At 35.2% G+C, this 11305-nt stretch overlaps 1 protein-coding gene across 2 annotated transcripts; it reads left to right on the plus strand.

Moving 5' to 3' along the window:
- The first annotated feature begins 1236 nt into the window (after window positions 1–1236).
- Window positions 1237–6362, plus strand: SecS (Sec synthetase). Of its 2 annotated transcripts, XM_018548576.1 has the most exons (6): window positions 1237–1264; window positions 1516–1751; window positions 2639–2912; window positions 3397–3772; window positions 3984–4480; window positions 6002–6267. In XM_018548576.1, exons 2-6 carry the CDS (start codon window positions 1638–1640, stop codon window positions 6265–6267), a joined length of 1527 nt encoding a protein of 508 aa, XP_018404078.1. In that variant the 5' UTR covers window positions 1237–1264; window positions 1516–1637. The 2 variants fall into 2 exon arrangements, with proteins under 2 accessions (XP_018404078.1, XP_018404080.1); XM_018548578.1 differs by lacking the exon at window positions 1237–1264 and having other exon boundaries at window positions 1638–1751; window positions 6002–6362.
- The last annotated feature ends 4943 nt before the right edge of the window (window positions 6363–11305 follow it).

The raw sequence follows: 11305 nt of genomic DNA on the forward strand, positions 1-11305 counted from the left end.
ATCGCGTATTGCGTAAAACTAATCCGATTTAGGCGACGACCTCGCGCGCTGCGCTCTCCGTACGGCCGGCCCTCCTCCTCCGCACCGTCATCGTCGCGGTTACGTTGAGTTACGTTTTCACGTCCGCCGCCGCGTCTCCGCGGCGCATCTCCCGTCAATCCCCCGTCTTTGCGGTCGCGGTGGGTATATCTTTTACCGGAGGGGAACCCACCTCATCTCCACACACCGTCACCGCGTCGCAGTGAGATTGCTTCTGACGACGCGATAGGAGGTGGGAGGCAGGAGGGGACGAGGGGAAAGGGGAGAAGGAACAGCCCGACGCGATAGGGACACGCAGTCTCCTCTCGCTCTCGCTGCGTTGCCGCTCTCACCTCTCACCCTGAACACGGTACGCTCCTCTCGCGAGAGCGATGCGTCGTCGCGCGGCGGTGGTGCGCGGATAGCGCTCTGGTGAGAGGAAGTTAACGCGACGCCTCGCCCAACCCACTTTCGACTTTTATCGCAACCCCGCACGCTCCGGATTGTGCGCGTCCTCGAGTCATGTACCCGCGGTGATCCTCGCGCGCGGCTTCCTCGGGCAGCGTTTTATACCCTTTCCCCGCCGTCAGTGAGTGGAGTCCCTGGGTATCGCGTCACGTCGCGTCGTCCTCGCTTCGCCTCGCCCACTGCGTCTTGGAACGGGTATGAAATTTTGCGGAAACGATCCGACGAGGCTCCCGATAGTGCGCGTCCACATAACCTTCATTTCATCAGCCACCGGAGACGCAGCGCGTTCGTTCTTTTTCTAGTTTTTCCCGTCGCGTCATGTCCTGACATATCGGCCATCGACCGCGACGCCTCGTTTTTCCGTCATCGTTGTCGTCGTCCCGCCAGATTTCGCCTCGCGGAAACGACGCTACGACGCGTTGAACGATCCCGATCGAGGACGGTACCACCCCCACGGTCCCGTGGTCGGTTGCAAATTTGTTCCTCTCTCATTTGTTGCGCCGCGCCTCCCGCGACTATGAAATATGTGCGTTTTTTGTGCTATAACCTGACGATGTTTACTTTCATTATGTTATGTGTACTTTTGGTCTTGTTCATCATTATCATGCGGATGTAATCTGTACCTTTGAGTTTTAGTTAATAAATTTAGTTCTCACCCACGCAAGCAGTGTTTTGTGTTTTCATTTCTTACACACACACACACACACACACACACACATTCGCACATATCATCCCATTTTTCCTCATACACCGAATTCTGCACAGATTCTCGAGTTCCGTAAGTATTAAGAGGAAAATCTTTTGCGTTGCAATCACATACATTTTTTTTCCGTCATCTAGCGTTTTCTTTCAGCTGTTATGATTTTGTAATTCTTGCTGGAAAGTGCAATTTGCTTTGTCTAACGTCAACCTATATATTAAATTGTTAGAAAGTATCTGGAGATTCGATTATTGAAAACAAAATCGATCGTATCAGTGTAAGAACGAATAAGATCGATTTTTTTTTTATCATTTACACGTATTCTGTAGCTAAATGAGAAGAGCGACATGGTACCCATGGTAATCATCTTCTGCTGATTATCAAAACGATGGTGCACTAAGAAACTGACGTACGTGGACTAAGTAATCGAGGGAACTCATCACACAAGAAAATGAATAATCAAGCGTTCAGTTTGGCAGAGAGGCTCATACCTTCGACCTATGTACAGCAGGGCCTGAATGCCAAGAAGTCTCGTGAGAACCTTATACGGCATTTTATCGAACATGTAAGTTTTGACAAAACTAGCTTCTCAGTGAACGTCAACTAGCAGTAGCGTTATATCAATATTTAATATAATTTTCTACTCAACAAAATAAAATGTAACACATGTACATGATAGTTGCATTCCCAGATAGCCAAACCAGTCAAGGACCAGTTTTTTTACAGACTGTGTGCTTTCCAGCAAGAGACACAGATGACATAATGTAACACAGGGAATCATAACATCTTCATTGTTTTCCAGTGTTAAGCTAAGATATCTAATGTTAGACAAAGATGAAATTACTGTGCTATACTGAGGTACTTTCCTTGCGGTAATTTCTATCTAAATGTTAGCTAGGTATTACTCCATCCTTATTGTTTACTGTTAGACAAGGATAACATGACACCTGGAAAGCACCTAGGTGGGAATCTAAACACATCTCTACATGTACAGCGAAACATTTCATCTTTGTTTAACATTGAGCAAGGATGTAATAATTTATTGTGTTATACTGTGTCTCTTACTGGAAAGTATCCTATAGAATTCCAGCAACAGTCAAGCACAGTTTGCCATTTATTTCAGATAGAAATATATCAGAAAATGAGTAGACCTTGTATATATCACAATGGAAATTATTATGCTCCTCTCTTGCTGCATTTCTGTTTTATTATAATTGACAAATTGTAGGTAACGATAGAACCCAAGTTTAAAGAGGACTCAGTGGATAAGAATCATTTCTTATCATAATCAAGCTGGCATCAAGTGATCATTGGCATACCACTAGCATTATGCTATCTGGATTTATTGAATAGGAAATTATAATATTGATGCTGTTAATTGGTGTTTGTCGGGTTCGCATGAAACAAATTTTATGTAATGCATATCTTCTTGCAATGTTATGTAAAAAACAGCGAAAATGGCCAGAAGAGGGTTGGGACGACGCAACGATAGAAGCCTTCCTGTCAGATCTATCGCAAATGGATAGCAATAACTTTCCCTCGAATTGTAGCGTCGGCGAACGCGAGGCAAGGATCGTTTCGAATCTCGTTGCGAGACGACACTTTCGCATGGGACACGGCATAGGGAGATCTGGCGATCTAGAAGAAGTACAACCAAAGGCTGCTGGTAGCAGTTTAATGTATAAATTAACTAACTCCTTAGTGCTTGAAGTTATAAGATATATGGGTAAGGAGTTATGATATATATATATATATATATTTAACATAGAGCGCTTATATATTTAACTCTCCGAAGCCAAAATACAATTATTGATAAAAAAATATATGGTTATTGATACTGGGTCTGTGAGATTCGTTTAATTTATGTTGACTGAAAGGCTTTAATTTTAAAGAATTAAAGTGACGTAATTCATAAAAAGGCATGAATACTAAGTTTATTTCAATTATAGTAATTCACATTTGCAGATGTGACAAATGATATAACTGAGTGGGTTCAATACGCCTACCATTAGCTCTGGAGAGTCATATATAATAATCGCAAAAGAAATTATTATTCGTTTAAAATGACAAAATAGAGAGATTATGAATCTTGATATTAGACTAATCAAAGAAAAATTTATGAGCCCTATAATTTATTTCTTTATTTTTTGTCTGATTCTTTTTGTTTTATTAGTATAAAAAGCATCTAATAAGGATATTTTTGCTCACAGGAGTGAAGAGCATAGCTGGCTGCTTTCTATCACCAATGGCCACGGGAATGAGCCTAGTTCTATGCATGTTAACGCTTAAGCAAGACAGACCACGCGCGAAATACGTTTTATGGCCTAGAATTGACCAAAAATCTAGCTTCAAATCTATAATTACGGCCGGATTAGAACCTGTTGTTATTGAGATGCAAATAATAGGAGACGAATTAAAAACCGACATGCAGAGACTCGAGGCTCAAATGTCAGCCTTAGGCGAAAGTGTTGCCTGCGTACTTACAACAACCAGCTGTTTCGCGCCCAGAGCGTGCGATTCCGTGGACGCGATCGCGGCCCTCTGCAGTCAGTATAACATACCGCATCTGGTAAATAATGCATACGGGTAAGTGAAAGGATGCACTATTTTTATATATATATATATCTTTAGATCGATACCTTGGCGCTAGAACAACCAACATTCTGTCTCTCGGCTCAGACGTAGAATTTTTATTCGAAAATCACAAAATGTTATTGTTGTTTTTAGTCCCTTGATATCGAAGTACATTCCGATTGAAAATAATTTTACTAAATGTATTACACTATATTGCTAAAAGCTTGCAGAGTACAAGGTGTATGCATCTCATACAAGAAGCATCGAAAAAGGGTCGAGTAGACGCTTTCGTTCAAAGCACGGACAAGAATTTTCTAGTTCCGGTGGGTGGTGCCATTATAGGCTCCTTCGACAAGAATCTCTTAGATCGCATATCGAAAATGTATCCAGGACGTGCAAGCGCGAGTTCCGTTATGGATGTGATGATAACGCTGTTGAGTCTTGGAATGGCAGGGTACAAACAATTGATTGCTCAACGTAAGGAAATGTATTCTTACCTGAAAGAAGAATTGGGAAAATTAGCAACAAGGCATGGAGAGAGACTGTTAGACACTAAGGGCAATCCAATATCTATGGCTATGACTCTTCAGTGTCTGAGCCATCAACATGACAACAAGCAAGTTACTATGCTAGGGTCAATGCTATTTCTGCGTAACGTTAGTGGTACTAGAGTAATAACGACCACGGATTCTAAACACATTGTTTCACATAAATTTGAAGGTATATATTTAAATATATAATTTAATAATATTCTGAGAATATATATTAAAGGACTTCGCACAAAACTTATGGAAAAGTTTGATCTCGGTCGAATTGACTGAATTATTTATGTGTAGTTCTCATCACAGTCAAAGTGTCCTCTGCTGAAGCGATATACACTATCATTCGCGTCATTATCGACTTCTTAGGGCTTTGTTTTTAACATATATGAGTTAAATAGTTACAATAATAGTAATTACAATAAATATAATAAATATTGTAATATATAATATAATATAGAAAGTCAGTCTCGCACACGCATAGACGGTCGCGCGTACACACACGCATACACGCGCGCGCGCTTGGAAAGTTTGGAGAGTTTTGAATCTTAAAGTAATTTCACATCCAGTGCATCATACGCTTTTCCAATTCAGATAGAACATGCTGTGTTTATTATGCGCAAGGTGTGTCTATCTAATAACAAATACGTTGGATGTGAAATCACTTAAAAAAAAAAAGAAAAGCGACGATCTTCGGTTCTGATCATTTTCAGCATCACACAAACACATACCCACACACGGGATCAGATAACCTGCCACGTCCACGTCGTTGATCCTGGGTAACGCTGAGAGTAGGAAAATATGGTTTCAACATTTTACCTTCCGGAGTCGTACTATGAGCCTTCAGATTGATATAGTGTGACTTTAGACAAGCATAATTATAATTATGTGTAATTGTATTATAATTATTATTATATTTATTGTAATTACTATTATTGTATCTATTTAACTCATATGTATTAAAAACAAGGCTCTAAGAAGTCGATAATGACGCGAATGTAGTGCATATCGCTTTTTCAGCAAAGAACACTTCAACTGTCTATATCTCTCAAACTAATCATATGATCAAGTTGTGCCTATTGAGACATTTGTTTAGAATTACGGGAACAAGACATATAAAAAATTTAGCCGAAATTCGACCGAAAGCACTTTCCTATAAGTTTTGTACAGGGTCCTTCATTGAGATACATAATATCTTCATATAAGTATGTTTAACTCGAAAATAGTCACCTAATTTTTTACGTAAAAGATCACTTGAAGTGTTTCATACTTCAATTAAAATCATTATTATTAAGAATATATTGTTGTATATTAATTGATTTATTAATATTTGACAATTATGTTAAGTAACTTATTATAATGATATTTTTAAAAATAAATTTTAATTAATATAATTGAAATAATTTTTAATTTTCAATTAATATAATTTTTTTATTGTGGGATTTGCACATTTAAAGATTTTTAAAGAGAGAAAAAAGGTTATTAAAAGAAAAAAAGTATATTAAACATTATCTATATAAAACAGTATTTAAAAAAATTTATTGATATTTTTTACCGCTGAGTTGTAAAAATACCCAAGATGACTATTTCTGGATTAAAAATATCATATTTATATTTTAAGCTTCTATTTTTAAGTTATAGATTTTTATTCTTATCGAAGATATTTCTGTTTCATAATATTTACTTCAATTGCTTAACACAGGCTGGGGTGCACATAACAGCAATTACAGAGTTCCATATCTGACTGCTGCAGCAGCATTAGGCATGAAGAGATCTGATGTGGATGCGTTCATACAAAGATTAGACAAAGCTTTAACGAAAGTAAGGAGGCGTTCAGCGCCAGTAACGCCTACTGCTTCACTTGCCGGTTCCAGCATCAATGGAGATGCAGGTGGCACTGGTGGACCAGGGGAATCTAGCACAGCCTCAACTAGCCGTGCAAGTAGCAAAGACAGTCTAAGAAAATGAACCGTAATCAACGCAACTGGCCAGTCCAATCAGCACATTAATATCAATTTGTAAGTAGCTTATCGCTTACAAATTGACATCTATAGCATGTTTCTGAGAAATATAAATTTGGTATAATCGTTCCTTTATACGTATGTCAATCATGTTTGTGTTGACAGGAGTTTTACAAAATCAGAAGAAATTTAATAACAAAAAACAAATCTGAAACTTTTTGTGGATTAAAAATTATATAATATATTTTTTTATAGAAAAAAGACAGGGAAGATGATATGTATGGAAATGTTTCTTTTTTTAAACAAGATATAACAAAATCTATTACCATATTAATATTGAAGGAACGATGATCTACATATACTTTCACAGACACATGCTAGATACAAATGTACTGATTTGTCTGCCCATTTGCGTTGAGATATTGTCAATTTAAAATATATACCAAAAGAAGATGAGAGTCTTCAGACATTAAAGAGTGATCAAAATTAATATTTGAAAAGAAAAGAAAATGACAGGAAACGCAAGGCATTCGGATTTCTATGGCTCTACTTCAGAAACAGATCTCAGAGAGAGAGATTTAAGTGATAAGCGCTGGTCACCAATATAATTGTTGAGTATGTTTCTTATTGAAATGTTATATGCTATTATTTATAAAGACACAGGCAACATTGAATTTTTACAATTAACTTACTTTTCATCTTATTTTCCAATACAGTTTGATATAAACACATAAGAGGCATGTATCAATCAAAACAAATTATATATTTACTTTATGTAATATAAATTTCTTTTTTCTAAAGGAGTACTATAAAACTTGCAATTCTGTCGATATATGTAGCAATATTCACTACTTAAATTGTTTATAATATTTATCACATTATTCTTTTGAAAGCTCTCGCATTTCTGATAATTTTTTTACTTATGTATTGCACTTTATAGGATTAATTGTTATTAATTGTATAGCGTTTTTGTTATCTTTAAGACTGCGTATAGAGAATGAGAATCCTTTCCTTTATTTAAGCAGAGTATATTCGTGTTTACGGCACTAGTAAAATGATATATTATCTGTAAAAAAAGGAAAACAGTAGTGAAATATTTATGGAAACACACTATTAGGAAAATATGTCAAAATTTAGATACATAGTACACATAATGACACGACGTGATATACGAATCTATTACTCTCTATTGGGTTTATAGAAAATTTATAATACCCCCGCGTACGTATAGGTATTATATAATTGGTTTGTTTCCAAAAATGACAAAAACTAGACACAATATCGTGTTATCAATTTGATTTAAATAATACAGATAATATTATATTTAATTGTACTTTTGTGTAATAAATAGAGTATTATGCATTTGAACTAGAAGGAGTATGTTATGTGAATATTGATATCGTTTGGCATATTTAGTATTGTTTGTAAGCAACATCAACACAATTACTAACTAACACACGTACATACATATATTTATACATATGAAAAAGTATGTTTATATGTATATAGATGCCTGCGTGCATAGGTATATATACAGATATATTCATACTTGCGCAACTCGTTGCGTATAAAGAATAGTTTATTTAAAGTTTCATGAATTTAGAAAATGATATATCAACGTTGTATTTATAAATATTTAATAGATATAAAGGAGAGAAGTAAACCGATAGGGAGAGATTATTAGTGCTGTTAAAGTTTTATCAAGCATGTATAATTTATGATGCCTGTTGCACTTTCTTTAAATAGAAATTATATTTATATTGTATTCTTGACGTTTGGATTTCGTAGTGTATGTACATTTTACGTCGAAATGTTCAAGGCGAAAAATTATTAGTCGGTAAATCCATCTGATGACAAACTGACAACAGCGCAAAATAACTATAAATCACCGAGGTTTTCAAAGTTATGAGCGAAAAAGGCAGCGGTATACGCAGATTAGCATTTAATTATACGCTTAGTTGATGGCTTATTAGGATGGCAGTGCTAATTAAGATTTTGTGAAGCTCCTAGTAAATAATTATCATTATATTCAATACATTATTCTACTAATAATTATAGCTCCATATTTTTCAATTATAGTCACTACGTCCCTTATATAAAGAAACTTTCTTTTAATACATATATTTAAAAATATACCTTTCCTTTCCAAAACTTGATATTATAATTTACAGGGTGTTCTAGATTTCTACATCTTTTATCCATGAATCTTTTCTAGAGAATCGGTTTCAAAATTATCAAAGAAAAATATAAAACGTAGCTCAGTAGGTTTGGAATCTTATAAGTACAGCAATACTCATACTTTTAGACAAGATTACATGTATGTATATATAAGTTATATATCGCTATTGTATTGCGTACTTTCAACTATTAATTACAAATTATATGTATATTTCTTTAATTATTCATTTATCTCGAGAAAGAATATTACACACAGAAAAAAGCCTCTAAAACGTAGTAAAAGAAATTGCAAAATTACCGCTATAAGAGGATTGAATATGATGCTATAATAGAAGATATATTGACGTTATAATATTATTTAATAAAGAGGAGTATATGTTGTGTGTATATGTATATACACATATATACGTGATATACATGTATGAGTGGTTTTTATATCGTGATATCTTGATGTATTCAAGCTATTATCGCGAAAATCACGCCATCTCAACTATAATTACTTATATGTAATTTACATCTTTCTATTTAAGATTTACTTTTCACTTTTACTTCAGCAAGCAATAATTACATATTCTGTGACGCGTACGATTTTCTGAGGGATTTCCTTTTATTCTATGCTCAAAGCAGGGGAGACATTGGGATTTTCTCGAAGAGCAATAGACAAATCACCCTATATAAGTATTTATATACATGTATATATACATATGCATATATGTGTGTAATAATAGGAAATATATTCTAGGACACACTGGTGTACGATGGGATCTTATAACGCGTACATTCCTATGTAAATAAAGAAGAGTCTCTGACTTTTATTTGATTCGCCACCATTTCCAGCTGGATTTCGTGCAATAAAGGGCCAGCTTAACTAATAACATCATTATGCGCCTTTCACGCAACAACGACGATCTCGCGGACCTAATTTTTTCACTCTTTCTCTCTCTCTCTCTCTCTCTCTCTCTTTCTTAAGTTCCGTGTCCGATATCAGAATCGGTCCGGCTCCAACTGCAGTTTCATTGTCTTTTTATATACAAAAATATAAAATAATATTCTAACACAAACAGCGAATGCGTCGATTTAAGGAAGCATCTACGTTCGCGTGAAAACAAAAATGTGTATTTATACATATAAGGGATAAAATAAAAAAGAAATATATATATATATATAAATATATGCCGAGTTATCTCGCTGTATTAAAGTTTTAGGGCGATATATAATTGTGAGCGAGTAATTAAGGCTTATATCGAGTATCACATATGAGATGTAAAAGAGCGTAAAAGCGAAACGCGAGATAACTCGCAAACGTGTTCTCCGAGTAGCATTTGATTTTTTTTTTAACAATGCGACATCGCGAGACACATCTGGACAAGTTTGCGATTCTGCTGATATTGTACATAACGCAGCTTTAACGGCTCATCCAGGCTCATCTTCAAGCACGTGGAAACGAGAGAGTTTCATGAGCACCACGAAGGCGTCAGTTCCCTTATGGGGGACATTTATTGTTGCTCCATAAAAGCCGGCATTCCAAGCACTTAGGCGGAAGCTAACAGACAAAATAGTCGAGAGGAAGAGGATTGTATAGGATCAACTTGAAAACAAAATGGAGATAACAGAGGTCTCCGATCTCTTCAATATGTATTTTCCCTCTCCGGAAACAACCATTTCCGCCTCACTTTTCTCGCGGCGGTTGGAAGAAAGACTTGCTGAATATTAATCAAACGATAGCGATCAATTGTAAATGGCGTAATGTACGTGCTCTTCCCTAAATATGTGATTACCGTGTAATAGTCTGTGCTTTATTTGTAATATACGCAAACTATTGGATATACAAATAAATTAACTGTTAAGCGACGCACTTTGTTGACTTAAAGAGCGAGAGTGCATTTGAAAATAATTATGATCGTATTCCGATATAATGTCAGTATTGAAAATCTATAGTATCTATACTATACGTGACCTGTTATACATTTTTAGTACCGGTAAAAGTGTATATCGCGGAATATAATTTAAGATACATCAGTATAAAGAATTTTTTTTAAATAATCTGAATAAGCACATTAAAAGTCCCATTAACATAACATCATTTTTATAATTTCACACTCAAGAATATAACTGTTACATAAAATTGTTATATATATTGTCGAATATGAAATTATAATTAACATCCAGCGACCGAGCTGACATTATTTATCATTTGATATCGAAATTATGTTAAAGACAATTAATATAATGTCAACTTGTTTGCTGAACGTTGATGTTATGTTATTATTAGCTTAATTAATTGTTGGACTGATGACAAATTGATGTTATTCTACGTAGTACAGATGTTCAAGAGATGTTCTGAAGGATGTCCCAATATCTAGAGAAACGGTCAAGGAAGATCTCTGAGATAAAGTGTATTGTTTTGTATGAGATGTTAGTTAAATTACTGTTATTATAGTTAATGTGCTAAAAGTTTATATGCTGGGATATAATGTTTTCAATTATATTTTGAATTGTATAAAATAATTTTATGATACGTCCAAACGTATAGAAAAGAGATCGCGATTTGAATGATTAAAAATGGACACACAGTAATTTAACCAATTGTTTCAAATTTTTAATTTTTATTTATTATCAAATAAAAGTAACACATTTTACCTTGTATGGATATTTTGGTAAGAAAAGGCGGAAAGACTTCGTGTTTTCCGCCGAACCGACCTGACACCGTTTTGCATCTACCAGAGAAATGAATTCCCAGCGAGAAATAACTTCTCAAATCCAAGTTGATTCGACGTTGAATTAACATTTTTCATCTAGTCATTTCTTACTAGGCTGTAATTTGAATATTTATTGTTTTTGAATAATTTTAACAATCATCTAGCGTC

Source organism: Cyphomyrmex costatus, unplaced genomic scaffold, assembly GCF_001594065.2.
Source record: "Cyphomyrmex costatus isolate MS0001 unplaced genomic scaffold, Ccosl1.0 scaffold733, whole genome shotgun sequence".
NCBI classification, from domain to species: Eukaryota; Metazoa; Arthropoda; class Insecta; order Hymenoptera; family Formicidae; genus Cyphomyrmex; species Cyphomyrmex costatus.